This window comes from Colletotrichum abscissum (assembly GCF_030869225.1).
Source record: "Colletotrichum abscissum strain IMI 504890 chromosome Unknown Scaffold_8.1, whole genome shotgun sequence".
Classification (NCBI taxonomy): domain Eukaryota; kingdom Fungi; phylum Ascomycota; class Sordariomycetes; order Glomerellales; family Glomerellaceae; genus Colletotrichum; species Colletotrichum abscissum.
In genome coordinates, this window is record NW_026850525.1 from 1,097,098 (window position 1) to 1,116,635 (window position 19,538).

Genomic DNA, 19,538 nt, shown 5'->3' on the forward strand with positions numbered 1-19,538 from the left:
GCATATGCTGTTGGTTCCTTCTTGCTCCAACTCCAACTCCAACTTGTCTCCCCCCTGCCTAGTTCGGTGTGCTCGTAAATGTTTGCCCTGGTATGTTTGCCTGGGGGGGTAAGATGCCTGGGCCCTGGGACGAGGAGGGGTTCGGTTCGGTTGGGCATTTTTGGGGGGCCAGACGGGCTTTTGATGGATGCGGGTATGGGGGAAGAGGAGGGAGAGAGAGAGAGGAGTTGGTTGGAATTTGTGACACGATTCCTTTCGCTCTTTTTTCTTCTTTGGTGTATTGAGTCTGGGCGCTGTTCTGTACTTTGATCGAAAGTGTTTTTGGTCCCTTACTATTTTTGAGAAAAAATAACGACGACAACTCAAGGCCCGCCGACGTTGCTTCAAAAGTTCTGCTCTGCCAGCCTTTGCTTACCCCCTGCAGATGTCACACTCTCCAGAGCGTGGTGTAGGAGAGATCGATCAGGCCAAGCATGATCAACTGTTTCTGAGCTTGAAAGCGAAGTTGATGGCGGATTATGGGATTGACCCGGACCGTGATTTTGGTCAGCCTTCGAGGGGGCAGCAGCAGCAGCAGCAGCAGCAACAGCATTCTCACGATGACGATGGCGATGGTCAGGACGAGGAAGAGGGATGTGGTCACGCCGCTTGCGAACATGGGCATTCCGACGACGTCCCTGTGAGTTTCCAGCCTTTCGTCTGTTGAGAATCTCACTCTCTTCAGCCTTATCGCCTCCGCCTACCCCTGCCTCTTGACTTCGTTTTTTTCTTCTGTATCTTTCTTTAAGAAATACTCAACTGACCGTGTCATTGCTTTTCTTTCCTGAAGGGCTTGTCTTCATCCGGGCTGAGTTTGAGTGAATCTATACTGGAGTACCGTATGGAGAACGGGAGGACATATCATCGGTACAAGGACGGCAGTAAGTGGGAGGCCGCAGTGGTCCGGGTCGGGTTATGGATGGTGTTGGTGTTGTTTCTGACCGGCCTTTTCTGCAGAATATACTCTTCCAAACGACCAGGCTGAGCAGGAGAGGTTAGGTGAGTCTTGCTGTCCCCTTCTCCCGCCGACATTTGGTTGGTGCTGCTATTGCTGCTGCTGCTGCTGCAAGACACAGGCACAGCACTTCCGCTCGGCAGTTTCCTCTTACGTTCGAAGCGGCAACCCTACGTTTGTCTCCATACATCCAGGAACTGACGGGAAGCTGAATTGCCAGACCTCCAACATAACGTCTTCCTCCTCACGTTTGACAACAGGCTCGGTCTCGCGCCGCCGTGCCAGAAGGGGGCCGAAGTCCCTGGCAGGGTCCTCGACGTTGGAACGGGGACGGGGATATGGGCTATTGACTTTGGCGACGAACACCCCGAAGCCGAAGTAAGTTTTTCCTGGTGTTTGACACCCTTTTCAGATAGTTGTGAGGAGTCGTTTGCTGATGAATGGTTGGCAAATTAAAAAGGTCCTTGGGATCGATCTTTCGCCTAATCAACCTACTTTGTGAGTTCAGGACTACCTTAACCCTTCATTTATTTCGCTTTATGAGCTTGCTGATAGATTCAATCCAGCCTACCGCCAAACGTCGACTTTGAAGTAGACGACATTGAGGAGGAGTGGGTGTTTGACGAACCGTTTGACTACATTCACAGCCGCCTCATGACTTCTAGCATAGCAGACTGGAAGGAGTATCTGAAGAATTGTTACGAGTTGAGTTCTTCCCCCTAACTCTCTTGGACTGTGCTACAAACTCAGACCCTCTTACGCTCTCCAAACAGCAACCTCACACCGGGAGGCTACCTAGAACTCCAAGAAGTCGACGTAGGCCCCTCATGCGACGACGGCACCCTCGACCCTACAACCTCGGCGCTGGCGCGGTACTGCGCGCTCCTACACGACGCCTCGGTGATGCTGGGCCGTCCTTACCAGGAGATCCCCAAGCTCGCCGGCCTGATGCGTGATCCGGAGGTCGGGTTCGTGGACGTCGAGGTCCGCGTGTTCAAGTGGCCGACCAACGGGTGGCCTGCCGCGGACACGGAGGAAGGGAGGAGGCTGAAGGAGCTCGGGGTGTGGAGCGGGGAGAATATCGTGGCTGGGCTGCAGGGGTTTGCGATGGCGCCGTTTACGAGGGCGTTTGGGTGGTCCAAGGAGGACGTCGATGCGTTTTTGGTGGGTGTCAGGAACGAGATGAGGGATGAGAGTATTCATGCTTACGGGCTCGTGTGAGTGCATTTCTGGTTTCTGCTTTAGGGTAGGGGTTTTGGGTGAGAGCTTGCTAACGATATTCATAGGTATTCTATCGTTGGAAGGAAGCCATTGGAGTAAGGATATCGTGGATCGACGATCCTCCGGACGACGTTAATACCAAAGAGAACAAGACACGTAATTCCGGGGTAATTAGCTTCGCAGCTTTGTGTCATAAATCAGACCGAACGGTGATGACGCTAGAGCCCGAGTAGTTCTCATCGACGTTCTCAATGGGATCCTGAGACCAGAAGTTGATTTCGCCAGTATCGCCATCAACGATTAGTAGCTGCGTGATGTTACCATCGGAGGACAGGACCTCCTTTAGAGGGCTGTAGTAGTTATACTATTGAGATGATTGTATGGATAAAGAAGGACGAGGTTTTTGGGATGGTCACGGATGGTATGATGAGTTTGGTCTCCTCTCTTGTGAGTTCAGAAGGAAGGGTAACAAGAGGCCGTATTTTACCGAGATCCGCACATATCTAGCCGGATACCTCCAGTACCCTCGCTCACCTACCAGTCAATCGGCCCGGCGCGTTCTATGGTACTCTAATACGGAATTAGTGAGTTTATGATGGATAAGGGAGTCTTTGACGAGATGATATTACTCGGCTCAAGTAAAGCACCTTACTCGATCGTTCTATCTTCAGCTTCAATTCAGGATGGCGGTACAGCGTGAGAGGTGTGGATCAACCGAGCGAATGTTTGGCAAACTCAAGTAACAACTATGCATACCGCAATGCTCATGGGCACTCTTCTTCTACTGTAGCTATTTGATACGAGAGGCAGATAACTCTCCGCCGGCAAATAAGATAAGAGTGATGCTGATGCTGCTAAGGCGACTCCCCAGGTATTTATGAATGTGCTATAAAATCATGCAAAGTGGTCCGACTTGATTTACTCGCTGTCCATTGCCAGTCCACTAATGCCATCGACAAGATTTTGCCTTTGATCGTCTGTGCTGTACTGTGAATACGATGCAGAAAGTTGAAGCCTCGAGTGATCAAATCCCCTTCAACGAATCTTAAGCAGTACTCTCCTCCTTCGCCTCAAGCTCACCCTTCTCCGGTTTGCGACCAATAATGCAGTACCTGTATAACGTATTAGGATATCAGTGGATTGACAGAGGAGGGATTAAGACATACGCTGGCATATAAGCATGAATAGCCTTGTTCCTAAGATCATTCCGGACATCGACGAGGAAGACGTTGACCTCCTCGGGCGACCACTCGTACGCGCGCGTAAACGCCGCCATCGTGAAGGCCTCCATCCCAGTCGTGCCGTTCTCGAGCTGGATCCTGCCCAGCTGCTTGTACTTGGGGTCCTTGGGCCACTCGTTGAGCGGCCACTTGAAGGTGGTGATGGACACGTCGACGAAGCCGGCGGCCTTGAGGTCCAGGGACTTGGGGTCAATGTAGGGGCGGCCGAGCTTCTCCGAGGCGCCGTGGAGGAGCTTGCTCCATTGCGAGAGCGCGTGCTTCTCCGTGAGGGTGCCGTCGTCCGAGGTGACGAAGACGTCGAGCTCTTGCAGCTCAACCCAGCCGCCTGGCTCGAGGTTCCTTTTCAAGAGTGTCAGCTGTGACTTTTTGTCGGTATGATTTGACAATCTTCTTTGTTGCTATGAGTAGCCTTTTTTCAGAACTCACTTGTATATCTTGCGGAGATAAATGTCCCAGTCGTTGACGGCGCCTGTCATGACTCTGCTGTGGATGTAGCTGAAAGGTCGGGACCATGTCCAGTCCTCCTCGAGGTCATCAATCTCGAATTTGAGGTTTGGGGGCACGCTGAGAATAATCAGTGAACCGATGAATTGCTGAGGGGGTTGGCATCGGGGGACGCAAGTGTCTTTCTGCTCTTAAATGACACATTTTGGGCTTGAAACAAAAAGAATGAGCCTACGAATAGGAAAATATTAAACGTACTAATCGGTCAGGGGCGGTGAGAGGTCGAATCCGATAACCTTGCGAGCAAAACCGTTAGATGGTCACAGTTCAGTCGCCATTTCTTGCGGATTTGTCGAAATGCAAATCCTGATTTTTTTTCTCCTTACCTCTGACTCCGGATGATCATCTGCAAAGTCGATGGCCCAGCTACCGGTACCGGTACCGACGTCCAGTGCACGAGAACACACGAACTTTGAGTCCTTCTGGGCGGGCGGGGCGACGCCGGAAGCGAAGTCGAGAGAAATCAGCCACAACTCATTCTCCAGCTCTGGAATTTCCCGTTGTTAGCTGAAGACCAGCTGGTAAGAACAATAGCATCAGAAAGGAAGTTACCGAGTCTGTCCATTTCCCGCTCATCGTTGGGCTTCGTGTATTCTGCGTCATTGTCAGACCGTGTCTCGATGCCAAGAGGCATGGGTTTCATCAAAGGCAATACAACAAACAATAGAAAACTCACTGCCGTCTTTGTAACGGTGGTATGTCCTACCGTTCTCGAGGCGGTAGTCGAGGACGGAGTCGCGCAGACTTGTGCTGGACGAGGCAACCTGTTTGCGATGTTCAGCGGTGCCAATCTTTTCTCCGTACATGTTTGTACGTTGGCGACGTGGACGCGCGATTGCTTACACTCCCAACCTCTGACTGGTTCTCATCTTCCGTATCGTCCCCCACAATCAACTCGTCAGGATACCTCTCAGTCGTCATCTTTGTTTGCTAAAAGAAACCCTGGGGCAGATCTCGAGAACGAAGATGTCTGGTTGGTGTCAACCCTTGCTTTTTGAGATTTGTTTGCTGGATCCCGCGAGAGAGAGCAAACATGCGATGAGAAAGAGACACACAAACTCCACGAAAAAAGAGGGGTTGGGCTGGTATTCGGTGATTTTTTTTGTGATGGCCACGCCGGATCGGTCAAAGGGCGGAGAAACATCCCAAGATTTCGAACATGCCACTCATGTTTCCGTACGGCGCAGCCGTCAACCGCCCAGTCAACTTGTGGGACCTCCCATTGAAGAACGAATGAGCAGGGGTGCAAGGAGATCCATGGACGGGGAAGGCGTCGGGGGATGATTTCGATAAGGAGTCTAGTTCTCCCATCCTGCAGATTTTCCCACTTTCCGTATCTGGTTTTCATATATTGGCATGCGATATGCCTGGGGGATGGTCACCCGTTGGAACTTGGCCACGGACCGTTTGTTCGCTCGCTTCTACAACGCGCAGAGACAGTTGGTCACTTGTCACTTTTACCCAACTTAAGACAAGGCCCAGAGACAAGGACGTTGGTTGATTGGTACCAGCTTAGTGGCCCGTCGGAGCGAGCGATCGAACTCTGCAAGACATCTTGAAGATGTGTTTTTGTGATAACGCACGACTCAGTCTGTCGCAACAACAACGGTTTGGGCTATTGCTCCTGGGCAGATGCAATGTGTTCGTTGGTCTTGAGGCTTTTTTGAACGATAGGAACCGTCCCGAGACATCTTTCATCCATGAAATTCATAGAATAAAGAGGAAGGGTGGTTATCGTAAGGTGGTATCTGTTTTTCTCTTCTAAATTTGCGACCGAAAGCAGTTGATCCTTGTTTGGTTCGGTGTATCACTAAACCCCGATCACCCGATGATAGAATTCGGACCTTCACGTATGTAGACAACAATACATGCCGTCGAAACAGATCGCTCATTCAGATCCGAGCGAAGATAGTCCTGGATTGAAGTGTGCAGGTCGCCCATGATAGGCGAAGTCGCGGTTCATAGTTCTAGCTCGGAACCCACGACCAGCTGGCGGCTCTGCAGGTGTCGTTCGTGGACTCGTGTAACGGGAGACACCATGTCCCTGCAAGGATGTACGCACCCGCGGCGGGACCATCCATCTCACTAAAGTAGTTACAAAGTTACATTTCTTTTCGGGGCGAGGGCAACGTGTGTCAACTTTATATGTACTGCCCATCTCGTCCGTCCTGCCGCAAAATAATTATCTTCGTCATCCCTCTCATTCAATGCCATTCGGCTCGGGAATGGGTTCCGCAACCAACACCGTGCTCTCCTCTGGCCTCTCTTGCGCCTCTTCGGCCTTCTTGTCCCTCTTCTCGTAGAACCCCTCAACGTCCTTAACCACCTGCCGGCCCGAAAAGTTCTTCATCAGCTTCTGCGCCTCGCCCCGGATGCGGTGCTGGTACCAGTACGGGAACGCCCGCAGCGCCGTCAGCACGTTGCCGTACGCGGGCAGGACGACGTGGCCGCTCTCGCCCGTGAGCACCTGCCTGACCACGGCGTCGGCGACGGTCTCGGGCTCCAGCGCCGGGACAATGAACTCCACGCCCTGCTCGTAGCCGGTGAACAGTGGAGTCTTTGTGAAGCCCTGGTTGACCAGTACCGTGCGCACCCGCGGGGCGTTGTACCGGGTGGTGAGCTCTGCCGTGATGCCCTCGTGGAACGCCATGGCGGCGGCTTTGGACGCGCCGTAGTCGACCTGGACGGTGTCAGTGACCTTGGTTAGATTGACAAGCCACATCAGCCCTGAGGGTCCATCCTACCATGTTGGGAACGCAGAGGTAGCTTGCGTACGATGCAACCGTCACAATCATGCCGTGGTTCATCTTCGCCATGTGCGGGAGGAATTCCTTGGTCGTCCAGTAGTGCGCAAGCGTGTTGACGTCGAAGGTAAAGCGGATATCCCGTTCCGTCGAGTCGAGGACCGTCTTCCCACGCGCTACGCCGGCATTGTTGATCAGCACCGTCGGGTGGCCGACCTTTGCACGAATATCGTTGGCTACGGCTCCGAGTTTCTCAGTCGAAGTGATGTCGCACTTGAAATAGTGCACGTTGGAAGCTGTCGGCGGGTGTTAGACGATGAACCCTACAGAAAACGGGCATCACCACAGATTTCTCCACTGAGAGGAAGGGATCACTCACCAGCAGTGAAAGTCAAGTCCTGGATATCCAACACAACGACAGTAGCACCGTGCTCAGCCAACAACCGCGCAACATGCCCACCAATCCCACCAGCACCGCCCGTGACGAGGACAATCTCCCTGCGCCAGTCGTACCGGTCGTCGGCCCAGTTGTTCAGGGCGCGCCGCGAGAGCCAGCTGCTCGCCCAGCGCGTGACGGCGCAGTACGCCAGGAACTTGATGCGCGAAAAGGCTGTGGGGTGGAGGATGGCAAGATCGCCGCCCTTTTTGGTGTAGCGGGCGAGGAGTAGGAGCGGGAGGAGTACGGACGGGTTCAGGGCGGTCCTGGCGATGAGGCGGAAGATGGGGTCGGCTGTGAGGCCCTCGCGCGGGAGGAAGCCCTGGTGTAGAGGCATCGTCGGGCTTGTGTTTTGTTACTGCGGTTTGCGATGGGGCGTGGAAGTCTGTCTTTACAGGCTGGCGATGTGTCACAGGGGGATCAGGCTTCCGTTTCTCGAAAACGTTGATGAATCAAACGACAGACTGAGAGGTAGTTCTGAGGTGGGATTTTGCTAACACCGGTGAGTTGAGTGAGTATTCGTCAACCAACAGCCTTGAGTTGCGATGCAATGAAGCTTGAATTAGAGCTTGGGTTGTATCTGATTTCCAAGACAGGAGGGATTGTCAAAAGAAAGACAATCTCAATATGACACCACCGCACAATTAGTATGCGAACCCTCCATACTTAAAGGGTGTTTCAATGACGAGGGGGGTTTCAACAGTCATAAGTAAGAAAAAGGTGGCCAGGGTTAACCGTCGCGCACCGGGTGACAGAGGCAGAATAGCTCCCAACCCGACTTGATGCTTGGCGGGAGTGAGGTGGGAAAGGAAGCTGCGACCATCCAAGTCCCCGTCCGCCTTCCCCGTCCCATCATTGCTTGCCGCACTTCAGTCGTACAACCACACCATGTGCAGGCGTCCTTTTCCAGATTGGAGATGCAACGCGCAGCCGAGGTCTAGTGCGGCCAGAAAGTGCGGGGAATCCGGGGGGCCGTAGTGGAAACATGAGTTGCGAGCTTGCGATCGACATTTCCTCGTGCCATAATTCCCAAGTGCCTACTAAGAAAAAAGGCTGAGCCGAATGGTCAACCGTAGGTGTGCACTACAAGCGCGGGTGGTTGGCCACATGCAAGTTGTAAGTGTAACGGCTCGTCGCCTGGCCTGGCGTGCGTATTGCCTTTTCCAGAAAGCAGTTCGTCGCGCGTGCGGCATGGGGCCCACCGGATGGCTAGGACTCTCAGCTCCGGGTACTCACCGACCCGGTGGGAGTGGGGATTGACCAAGGTCCCGGGAATGAGTTTCCTACTGCGTAATAGACCCGTTGCTAGCGATCGGCCGGTGTTTGCTTAACTGTCTTTGAGTTCTGCATGGAGTTCTACGAGACGAGCAGCCTTTTGTGTATCCGTACTTTTGTTGGAGAGAATTAACCTTATCTCCAATTGGCTTCCCTCCATCATCGTTTTTCACTTCTGCCAACTTCTGGAAGACATCAAATGTTCGGCCGTTTGAGATATCTGTGCGCCAAGGTAAGATACTAAGGATGTATATACAACCCATCGGTATCGGTTTCGGCACCATCCGACGGCCGACGGACAAGAACTATGACTCCCGTCGGGGGGGATTCGATTAAGAAATATGTACTAATACAGCTTCCACGTCTGGGGGTATCATGAATGGGCACAAATGTAACCAGCCAGCTCGTCCACAACGAAACTGGCAAAAAGCCTCCCTCTCCCTCCGATCAGAGTATCAGCGCAGCGCCAATGCTCACCAAACACAACCAATACGCCCCATCCCTCCACCTCAAGCTCGCTCCCGCGCCGAGACCGTCACCGGGCGTCGCCTCAGGCTTCGTCCCGCCGAGCCCGTCGTCGCTGCCGCTTCCCGATTTAACTTCAATCGTGGTGGAGTCGCCCGGCGCGAAGAGCACGCCGATCGAGTTGGCGGCCGTGGCGTTGAGTTGCTCGGGGGTGAGGAGCGGGTTGTTGAGGGCGTCGCATGAGGGCCGGCCGTCTTTTTGCTCGATGCTGTTCGTGACTGAGATGGGCACGTCAAAGATTGTGTAGTGATCTTCACCATTGAGGCGGAAGTTTTGGCGGATGGAGATCTGGGGGGGATTGGTGTTAGTCCTAGCTATATCGGAATTACATGAAGATCAGGTGAAATGCTAGACTTACATTGTATGCGCCGCGATCGCTGGAGCTGGAGCTGGGCTGACCATTGCCGACGAGACAATCCGGCCATATCCAGTTTACGTGCTTCACCGTGCTGCCGGGCTCCTGTGTCATAATCTCCCCCAAACTGGCGTTATTGGCCGTCGCCGTGCCGTTGGAGATGGTGAAGTTGCGGCCGGTGGCATAGCTTGACAAAAACATGGTAACATTGAAGATCTTGGTCGGACTATCCGAAGCATACGGCGGCAGCGGCATCTTGCCGTTCGTCGAGACGTCAATCGCAACGTGGAGGTTATCTATAGTTAAACCAGTATTAGTATTGGCCATTTGTGGCCCGATGGAAGTCAAAATTCATGTTGTTTGCGAGACTTCATCTGAAGTTTTGGAAAAGGTGTCTGGCAGGGTTACTAACCTCCGCCCAACGGGGTCCCCGGCTGAGGCGCGTCCAAGATGACCAGCCCGGGCGTGAAGATCTGGCCGTTGGCAATGGTGAAGTTCTGGGCCGTCCCGGAGGCCGCGAACAGGGCCACCACCGCGGTCGCGGCGTACGACGTCGAGGAGACCATGACGATGGAACAGAACTGAATGTGACGCTGCGGAAAGGAAGATTGCGAAAGATTTGGAGAATAGAGCCGGGAACCGAGAAACAAGAGGGACAGAAAAAGATTAGCAACGTCGTTGCGCCTGCGCGGGGCAGGCAGTTTGTTTAATTAATTCAGAGTCCCACGCGCCTGAAGCATCCAACAGAGCGGGAACAGGGTTTCCTGGATCTCTCTTACAAAAGGTACGGGAAAAAGTGGAAACGGGCGGCCCTTGAAAATTCGAGAGAGAAGAAAAGGATGATTTCGTTCGATGCGGGATGATGGATCGGGTGCTCGCGAGGGAAATGAGCATACGGGCCACACACACCTGGAGTAGATTGCCAGGGATGAAGTGGGCGAACAGAGATGAGAGAAGACGGGCGAGACAGAAAAGGTAAACTGTCCAAAATCCCAAAAGAATGGGACGTCAACCGTTCTTGAGGCAGGAAGGGTGAGGGGGCGAAAAAGTCTTGAAGGCTTCATACTACGGATACAAGCTACGTCGTTATGCAAAAGGCATCTCAGGGCCTAAATCGCCTCCTTTCGGTTCGATGACAGCGGCGATCCGACGCAAGAGACGGCAGAGAAACCTTGGCCCTTTGTGAGCCTTGCAGGTTCTGGGCCACTGTCATTCATGCCGTGTTTGTATCCCTACACAGAAAAGTGTGTGTGTGCCTCTTCCCGGAAGTCGTGAACCGGGGCCAGGCGTTCCACTGCTTTTCAATAACCTTACAACTCTACTACTATTATACCACCTGGCACCGTGGCACCATACGATACGCGATCTCCAGCTAACCCTTCGGCTATGGCGCCTGTGCATGACGTGGGTTCGGATTCGCCAGGGGACTGGAACAGAGAGGAGCTGGAGGACGAGGAGTGAGAATTGTGAGAGGAGTGAGGGTCAATAACGGCTGGGGATTAAGATGACCGACTTGCCCCCCGCGGGTGTGACGCCCTCTTGATGCATGGCAGGTTTCAGATTGAAGGAGCGGGAAGAGTTGGATAAGAGGAACCTGAAAAGAGCACTGTAATTCTGCCAATTTGCGGACAACCCGTTACCCATCGCATATTCCGCCAAGGGCCCTTCTTCATCAACAAGAGAGCGAGCGGCCCCAACATCCAAGGAGAAAGGGACATGAACTTCCGTCAATGAGAAATGAGACGGCGAAGACGCACGAGCCAACGCCTAATTAAACTTGCAGCCAAACACCCTGCGCTGGCGCCGTGGGGTTTCCGGCTCCTTCGGTCCCTTCGGCATCGTCTTCCGTCGCCAAGTGACTGAATTCCATCTTGCATTTTGTCAAGGTCTCTCCATAATATGGATATTATGGGGTTCTTCTCGTCTCTCCAGGTTCACGGCGAGTGTTAAAAAATCACGATATCGGAAAAGATGGTTTGTACAAATTCGACATCCATTAATAACACCATCCTGCGTTGTAGGTAAATCGAGGGCGAATTATCTAACATGAACAATTTTTTGGAAAAAAAAAAAAAAAAAGGCAAAATTGTCTAGTTTTGTTGAAGGATCCTTCTTTTGGTTCTTTTTGGTTCTTCCCAACGCCTCGCTGTCTTTTTGTGAAAACTTACAAGTATCCTCCCCCAACCATGGAGAACTCACTCATCAGGTCCAGAGGATACAGGTGCCGTCAGCGCCGGCACTCACACACCAGGGCTCCGTAGGATGCCAGTCCACGTCCAGGACACCGAGCTTGTTGACAATCTTGTGGCCCTTGAGCATCTTCACCGGCACAATGGTCGGGTTCTCCATGAGATCGGTCACGACCTTGCCGTGGAAGATTTGCAGCGTGCCGTCATCACTGGCGTCGGCGAACAGGGGGAAGCTGCGGTGGTACTTGACGGCGCGGATGGCCTCCGAGTGGAAGCGCATCGTCTTGTACGGGCGGTTCGAGAGGTCGAGATCGTGCCACAGCAGGCGTCTGTCGTAGGATCCCACCACGATGTTGTCACCACCAGAATGCACGTCAAAGGACGAAATCCAGCGGGCGCCGGGCTGGATGACCTTGACGAGTTCCTGTCTCTGGAGGTCGTAGCAGCGGATCATGCGCTGGGTCGCGACAAAGAAGAGCGGCCGCGACGGGTGGAACTGCGCCGTCTGGGCGAGACCGGGCAGCTTGCGGAAGGGAATCTGAGTCAGATGCTTCGAGAGGGTGTGAATAGCAACTGCGCTGCGCTGGCCGTTGGGGGAGACGGTGCTGAGGAAGTCTCCGCGTCTGTGCCAGTTGATCACTTTGATGACGGACCTGACAGTGGCCTTGAGCAGGACGCCAGCAGCCTCCAGCTTAGAGCCGGGTCTGGCCCACTTGCCCGGGTGCTCCTTGGTGACTGCAGCTGCGGGTTGAGGGTTCTGCGTGGCGTAACCGAAACCAGCGTCGATAATGTCACGGCTGGCCTTGTCAATGCCGTCCGCACCGCGGGGAGGAACTGCAAAGAAGAGGTCTTCACCTGCAGCGGCGGCCAGGATGAAGGTCTCCTTGTTGGGACGCCAGCGGACAGCGTTCACAGCCTCATCAAGACTGAGCTTGGCCATCCACTCCTGACGACCGGTACGGAGATGCCACAAGCGCACAGTACCATCGTCACCGCCGCTTGCAAGCCACTCGCCGTCGGGGCTGATGGCCGAAGACCGCACGCGACCCTCGTGGCCGCGGAAGACAGTCTGGCAGGATGTGGGGAAAGGCCTGAGCTCCTCGGGACGGGGCAGCTTGGGAAGAAGCGACGCGGGATCGATGTTGAGCCTGTTCTTGCGCACGCGAGGAGCGAGGTAAAGATCCAGACAGCGCTCAAAGCGCTCCTTGACGAACTCGCCGTAGGCTGGGACCTTGCGCAACGAATCAAACTTGGCGGGCATGTACTCCTTCTCTCTGTCCTCAGGATCGGCCTTCTCCCACTCTTCCCTCTCGGCTTCTGTCGGAAGGTACTCGGGGGGAGGGTTGTAACTGAGGTCGTAGCCCGGAGGCGGAAGCTTGGGTGCAGGGATGTCCATGACGTGCGGCGGGCGCTCCTCCTCGTTCGCCCAGACGTCGTAGTAGACTTCTTCCTTCTCAGCTTCCTCCTTCTCCTTCTCTTCCGCCGACTTGTACGGCAAGATGTGTCCGTCCTTGATGGCCTTGACGAGCTTGGCAATGCGCTTCGCCTCGTGCTTGGAGGGGACGAAACGGCGTTTCGGTTCGGGCGCCGCGCTAAGGGGCATCTTCTCCTCGTGTGCTGTGAACCAGTGGACCATTTCCTGGGTAACGTTAGTCTCGAAGGCATGTCGCATATAGTCTGTGGATACTCACAGGGTAGGGATCGTAGCCTTCTTCGGGAACCTCGTTCATTTGTACGCGGCGCAAAAGCTCCAGCTCATCCTGGCTCAGGTTGAGGGGCTTGCCGGTCTGGGGATCCGTCAAGCCAGTCCAGCCCTTGGGGAGCTCAATGGTCTCGAGCAGGGCATCCAATGCTTCGCCGGCGGCCGGGCGCATAATCTTCTTGCCATTGATGTCGTATCCGATGTGAGGGTAAGAGTCGTAGAAAGAGAGAGGGATGTTGCCGATTGTGTTGACGGGCTCCTGGGCGTCACTGTCGTCGGAGTCGTACTCAGCGTTGATCTCGTCGTACTCGTAGCGCTCTTCGCCGTTGGCGCCAGTAACGACCCGGTAGTTGGGCTTGTCGTCGTCATTGTCGACAGCGCCAGCGTCCTTGCCCAAGTTTGTTGACTTGAGTTTCGAGGCAATGTCTTCGTCATCGGCATCGGAGGGAATTTCGTCGCTGAGAATGTCCTCCTCGTCTTCCTCGTCCTCTGACTCCTCGCCGTTCAGGCCGTTGTCTTCGCCCTCAGACCCGGAAGTTTCTTCGTAGTCGGAATCATCTTCGCTCCCGGACAAGACACCTTCCAACGTTGCGCCAAACTCGTCGTCAACAGGAGCAGGTACATCCGCCTGCGGCTCCTTCCGCTTGCCTAACGCTTGTCGTGCACCCATTGTGGTGGTGGAAGAAATTGTCAGCCAAAAGAGGTTGTCAAGGGCTATTTTTGGAGCTTTCGGTTCGCGATGCAAGCGCAGGCGGTTTGGGCGGACGCCTTCTGGGAATTTTTTTTTTCTGCCGTCGGTCGATGCTAGTGTTTCCCAGACCGCCTAGCGGGGTCGACCGAGACGCGAGACGGAAGTGTGGAGGGATCGCTCCGGTTCGTCTCCAACTGCGACTCCAAAATCTGCCCCGAAATCTGCCCTACAACAACACCGCCAATTCCACCCACGCACATCCCGTTGGAACACAACGATGCAAGGAGACCGGCTCTAGTATCTTACTGGTTGTTTCAACGTTTCGATTCGAACGTCACAGGTCTTAAACTACCGCACATGCAAAGAGTTTCGAGAAGAATGCATATTTACCCGCCGGGAGAATGGCACATGCGCCACAGTGGCTGTCAGCCCATCCTGAAGTTCTGAACGCCTCTACCATACTCAAATACCTAGCGCCATTCCGGCTATTACCTACTTTAGGTTGGAAGGGCTGTCCCTATGCAGCAGTGCACGGGTTGCCCTACAGGGCGTCCTTCAGCTATTGTCTTGCTAAGCGCACGCAACCTTCCAGCGCTCAAGACACTACAACGTAACATTGGACTCATTGGCAGCGGGTACGAGGTGGTTTCTTGGCACATTTATACGCCTACTGCGCGCTGAAGCAGGCGCAGCGACGCCGAGTGTCTCCTTACACACGTTGATGGATCGTGGACGCAACGGAGAGATCTCACCATTCCCAATGGAGGACTTATGTGTGAGTATTCTCATGTTCCATCGTCAGCCCGCCCGACCATGCCAGTGATGGGTAAGACGCTTCGGGCTGCTCCGAAACGGCTCCAAGGGAGAGAATTCTCGTGATGCCGGTGCCCTGTCCGCATCCATGGTACTGATACTAAGGCACTTACGCCGATGACTCAAATCTTCACGAAATACGCACTCTCGACCAATAACAGTGCCGCCGAACGGCACCTCAGGGTAGTCCAAGCACCGGGGGATCTCATCCTGCAAACACACGAGAAAGGCGTTGAAGCCCAATTCTTTCGCATACCAATCTGAGGAGAGCATATCTCATGGTGTCTTTCTGTCAAGTGGAGGAAGACTTTCATTCACCATAAGTGTCTTGGCGTGAGCAGGATAGGGAACCTTGAGAGGTGGCTCAGCCTTGATTTTGTTCGAGCGATAGGTCGTCTCGGTTGTTGCTAGAGAGGTACCACTGATATGAACTCAGAGAAGTGAAGACAGCTTCAACGGTGAACCAAGCTATATATCTAGCAAAAGTACTTATGGCTGAACTTTGGCTTCCGTCATATGCAAGGTTGGCATGGTGCTGACGCCGCTCCGAATCCTTCAAAGAAAGGACTTTGGAGTGACTGGTGACGAGGCCGGCCAAGCAATGTTTTGCTGTGTACCTACCTTACTTTTACTGGGCGGATGTACCTTGCCCTACGAATGGATCCCGTACAGCAACCACCCCCGACTGCGTTGGTCTTAGGGGGCGGGCTGGAGCTAACGCGGGTAAGCTGTGCTGCGTGGCTTGCTCCTCACCTACAACAATTACGCCGTGGGCCGGGAGAGCTTTGCCCTTTTGCTTCCCAACCGCATCTCGTGTGTCTCACCCCGTCTTTCTCATCCCGATCTCTGGACCACACGCGCAAATACCTACGTCTGCATTTCCAACGTGGCCGTCGGTGTCACCATCTGCATGCTTTCATCTCGTGCATACCGCAGCCTTGAGCAACAAGAAAAACACTCCGGGATTCAGCTGGAGAGCAAGCCACGAGCTAAGGCAGCCAGGGCTTCATCGTCGTGCCTCTGGGCTTGTCACTACCTTGCCATTCAGAGTCATCGGCCCTATTAGCACATCAACTTTTACGAACTCTCCGTCACCTACATATAACCCTCCCGAAAGCCGCACTCCCAGCACTCTGGGAAGTTCTGAGTAATCAGAACAATTCAACCATCGGTATTGTCAGGCAACCACGACAACGCCTCTCTAGTCCCCTATCACATTTGTCCATATCAAATCATGCCTCAGAGTAGTAGCCCGTCCAAGTCGGCGGCCGGTGTCGTGAAGCATCGCGCGTGTGATGAGTGTCGTAAGTGAGGGTCTCAAGCCCAAACCGAATAGATGCTAACAACCCATACAAGGTTCACGAAAGCTGGCTTGCACCAAGGAACCTGAAGGTTGCTCGAGATGTCGGCGGGAGGGCCTTAGGTGTGTCTACTCGGCCCAGAAGCAGATGGGCCGGCCAAGGAAGCGTAGACACGCCGAGGAGGCTGAAGGACAATCCTCCCCCGACAAGCCCGAGAACCAAGACCAGCAGACGCAGATGCCACTCATGACGCAACCGACATTAGACACCGACTTCTCGGCCTTCTTCACCCAAGACTACTCTAGCATGAACTACCTTGACCTCCTCTCCCCCTTGGAAGGCTTGCCGCCTTCGACGCTGCCGCCCGAGCTGTCGAGCTTGACCATGGCATACACCGAGCCGCGGTTCCCTAATGGAGACTTCCAGTTTGGGGTTGCGGGTGTTGACCTGTTAGGTGGCATCAACTTTGACGAAAGTGACTCTGCTGACGAGGATTTACCTCAAGATATCAATAAAAGCCTTACAGAACTGCTCTCGGCGCAAGTGCCCGAGACGGTTCCTAGTCTCTCCCCTCCTACGGCATCAGAGACATCATCTCACACGGCTGCCGCAAGCACGCCGGAATCATCCACATCTGGCAACACCAAAAATGAGGATGGAACTGGCAAAGAGGTGGACGGGGCACCGAAAGCATACAACAACACCACTTGCTCCTGTCTATCCCAAATCTTCCTCTCCCTGGACGCCTTATCGAGACTGCCAAACGATGTCAAGATTGCAATGGGCATAGCTAGGTCCGCCGCTCGTGTGGCTCACGACGTCATCCGCTGCCCTTCCTGCAGTCTTACAGATATAACAAAGCCGCCTCCAATGCAGGCATTCCAAAACATGATGATGTTGGGCGCCATCCTCCCGTCCACAGCCAACGCCTACGCCAAGATTCTCGAGCTCATCGACAACGAAGCCTCCCAGGCCAAGAAAGAGAAGAGGAATATCACGTTCCGTTTCGCCGAGTACGGCGGGCTGTGGGGCGAGCTTAGTAGACGGGATAACGACTGCGGCGCGATAGAGACGTTTGACAACCGAGAGATGGACCCCGACAGCTGGAGGCTATCCGTCAGAGGCTTGCTGAAAGTCGACATCTACGGACACGATTTTCAGAGATCAGATGGGGCGGGATCTACGGTACCCTACCATCACCTTGGTCTGAAGGACGTCATCAAGCAGATGGAGGATCGGTCGAATAACCGGCATGACAAGCTCGATGAGATGGTCGCGGCCGGGCTACCCCATCCGATGCTGCATACGGATCAGCACCTGATGGTTCCGCAGGGCAAGGATGATAGCAAGGAGAATCGGCACTGCCTGAAGATTATTGAGATTGCGCGTATTGCTTTGGACAAGCTGGTGATAGCTTAAAGGTCGAGAATGGGGTGGTTTTTTTTTTTCGATTGTTTTGTTTTTAGATTGGTTTTATGTTCACTGGGCTCACTACAGGATGAAAGGTATTATGATGGCAACATGTTGGCTACTGCGAGGTATTTTGGCGCATAGGATGCAAAAAGCGTGTTTGGAACGGGGACTTGGCAATATTAGACTCTCGCCTATCGTAATTATACCATGAAAAGAAGGACAATCTTTTGACATTCAGCGGCCAGAACATGGTCGAAAAAGTCGAAGATTGAAACATTCCACTCCATGATAACCTCACACTAGTGCCCATACGTCCCCATTCCAACCCCGAGCTGAAGAATGAGTGCGCAGTACTCGACTTGGAAGATGCATTGTCTGAGTGGCTTTGATGCGCAATGCCGTGGTACATCGGGAAAGCTAACAAGCAGATGAGATAATCTCGCGCCCCCCCCTAAAGTCAACGTTCCATGACAGCTTCCATGCAGATGAGATGTGAGACGGGGGCTATGTTTGCCCTGGGCAACCCCGGGCAACCAGTTTCTCGGGACGAGTTTGGATGCCTGGGCAAAGCCAAATTTGTGGGAAGAGAATCGCCTGGCCCGTCAGCGGCGGATTTATGATTTGGGAGCACGAGACATTGCGAGGTTGTGGCTGGAGCATAGGTATAGTACAGCAGAGGAGTGGCTTTTTTTTGGGACAATTCTTTTTCTTTGATGGATGGTTAGCTGGTGACAACAAAGGAACGATGGTTCTATTGATAGACGGCGATGAGTCGTGCAAGAGTCCGAAATGGAGTGAGACCGAACAATAGCGGGATCCAACTAAGTTACACATCAAAGGCTTCGGTATCGCATTTTCGAACGGGTTTGGGGTTTGGGATTTGTGGTTTGTTTCTTGACCTCGTATCGGATCCTCCTATCCTTTTTCTCTCTCTTTTCTTCTGCCCTATCATCCTTTTGGGCTTCGTTGCACGAAATGGTCTACGGAGTGAGTACCTGACTTCCAAGAGGACCGGAGATGGTGCCGTCCTTCGATCCAATGGCTCTGGCGGGTAGACTCGGTGGTCTGCGGAGACAGGGGAAATGGGGGGAGCATGGGGCCAAGCGCCTGTGAACCTCGTAAATCGGGGTTCTCGGCACCAGGCCGGCCTGCATTTAGGTTGATAGTGCAGGAGAGCGTCGAGAGTTTGGCAGACTTGTGTCCCATTCTGTCCTGTTGTGGCTTGCCCAGGTCAACGGCTTTTTCAGGCAGGGCAGATGGTTTTTGGGACGGATATTGGCCGCTGCAGCCACATTGATGGTTTAAGGTCTCTTGGCCTTTGCATGATACGATCCGTAGAAACAAGTAGGTGGTGATGGTGGTACCTAGTTTAAGGAGGTAGGTAGGTAGGTCGGGTGGTGGATCTTAAACGGCGGTGATTTCTCCGGTCCGTCGTCCGCTCGTTGGCCGCGGCCTCCTGAGCTTACCTCACCTTACATTAGGTAGGTAGATAGGTACCTTACGCCAAAGGACAAATCTCGTGATGTCTTTCGCCGGCGGTGCCATCCAGACGGCGGTGTCTCTCCGTCCTTTTTAAAATCTCCTAATCTCGCCTCGATCCACCCGAGCCCCCAAGCTCCAAACTGTAAAACCCGTGGAAGCCAACAACATTACACACAAGCCTTGGCTGGTGGCCCCCCCTCGTGCCTGTCCTGACTCCGTCTATCCGCCCCCCTAGCCCGTAGCCTGTAGCCTGTAGCCTGTATCCGTAGGTGCTCCGTAATACAGAGGAAGTATTGCTCCAGGCGAGTTTACGGCAAGTCTGGGCCGTGGGAAAGTGACTAATGGAGGATCCCCCAAGGCGGCAAAGCCAGGTGTGTTAAGGTATGTGGGGACGCTAAGCCCAATCAGAAGTAAGCTTGTGTCAGGACCCGGCCATTGCCTTTCTCCCATTTCATTGTACGTACAGTACCTAATTACCTACCTTAGGTACTCTTTGTATGTATCCGTGGTATCGTACCTTTACTCATCAATAGCTACCACCAATAGGTCTGCTCATCATCATCACTCCTGAGGTGCTCGCTCGAACAGACACAAACGCCAGACCGCTCACTGACCGTGGCTCATACCTACTTCGGTATCAGGGCGCCACGGT

The 19,538-nt window shown here is 53.8% G+C and overlaps 7 protein-coding genes across 7 annotated transcripts; 2 read left to right on the plus strand and 5 right to left on the minus strand.

The window, feature by feature from the left end:
- Positions 1 to 424: 424 nt before the first annotated feature.
- On the plus strand, positions 425 to 2,519 carry CABS01_04361 (uncharacterized protein; the record flags this gene model as incomplete). The annotated part of the gene is made up of 8 exons (XM_060537732.1): positions 425 to 697; positions 830 to 920; positions 997 to 1,038; positions 1,116 to 1,148; positions 1,215 to 1,372; positions 1,550 to 1,677; positions 1,768 to 2,211; positions 2,417 to 2,519. The coding sequence occupies 8 exons, from the start codon at positions 425 to 427 to the stop codon at positions 2,517 to 2,519; spliced, it is 1,272 nt and encodes a 423-aa protein (XP_060390577.1).
- A 741-nt stretch (positions 2,520 to 3,260) lies between these two features.
- On the minus strand, positions 3,261 to 4,881 carry CABS01_04362 (methyltransferase domain-containing protein; the record flags this gene model as incomplete). The annotated part of the gene is made up of 8 exons (XM_060537733.1): positions 3,261 to 3,327; positions 3,382 to 3,795; positions 3,883 to 4,020; positions 4,159 to 4,196; positions 4,287 to 4,447; positions 4,513 to 4,554; positions 4,637 to 4,724; positions 4,804 to 4,881. 8 exons carry the CDS (start codon positions 4,879 to 4,881, stop codon positions 3,261 to 3,263), a joined length of 1,026 nt encoding a protein of 341 aa, XP_060390578.1.
- A 1,279-nt stretch (positions 4,882 to 6,160) lies between these two features.
- Positions 6,161 to 7,477, minus strand: CABS01_04363 (short-chain dehydrogenase; the record flags this gene model as incomplete). Its single annotated transcript, XM_060537734.1, has 3 exons — positions 6,161 to 6,640; positions 6,705 to 7,000; positions 7,084 to 7,477. The coding sequence occupies 3 exons, from the start codon at positions 7,475 to 7,477 to the stop codon at positions 6,161 to 6,163; spliced, it is 1,170 nt and encodes a 389-aa protein (XP_060390579.1).
- A 1,385-nt stretch (positions 7,478 to 8,862) lies between these two features.
- On the minus strand, positions 8,863 to 9,861 carry CABS01_04364 (uncharacterized protein; the record flags this gene model as incomplete). Its single annotated transcript, XM_060537735.1, has 3 exons — positions 8,863 to 9,228; positions 9,299 to 9,591; positions 9,708 to 9,861. 3 exons carry the CDS (start codon positions 9,859 to 9,861, stop codon positions 8,863 to 8,865), a joined length of 813 nt encoding a protein of 270 aa, XP_060390580.1.
- A 1,636-nt stretch (positions 9,862 to 11,497) lies between these two features.
- CABS01_04365 (BOP1NT domain-containing protein) lies at positions 11,498 to 13,856 on the minus strand (the record flags this gene model as incomplete). Its single annotated transcript, XM_060537736.1, has 2 exons — positions 11,498 to 13,123; positions 13,176 to 13,856. 2 exons carry the CDS (start codon positions 13,854 to 13,856, stop codon positions 11,498 to 11,500), a joined length of 2,307 nt encoding a protein of 768 aa, XP_060390581.1.
- Positions 13,857 to 15,924: 2,068 nt separating this feature from the next.
- On the plus strand, positions 15,925 to 17,410 carry CABS01_04366 (uncharacterized protein; the record flags this gene model as incomplete). Its single annotated transcript, XM_060537737.1, has 2 exons — positions 15,925 to 15,994; positions 16,047 to 17,410. The coding sequence occupies 2 exons, from the start codon at positions 15,925 to 15,927 to the stop codon at positions 17,408 to 17,410; spliced, it is 1,434 nt and encodes a 477-aa protein (XP_060390582.1).
- Positions 17,411 to 17,519: 109 nt separating this feature from the next.
- On the minus strand, positions 17,520 to 17,813 carry CABS01_04367 (uncharacterized protein; the record flags this gene model as incomplete). Its single annotated transcript, XM_060537738.1, has 1 exon — positions 17,520 to 17,813. One exon carries the CDS (start codon positions 17,811 to 17,813, stop codon positions 17,520 to 17,522), a length of 294 nt encoding a protein of 97 aa, XP_060390583.1.
- Positions 17,814 to 19,538: the final 1,725 nt, after the last annotated feature.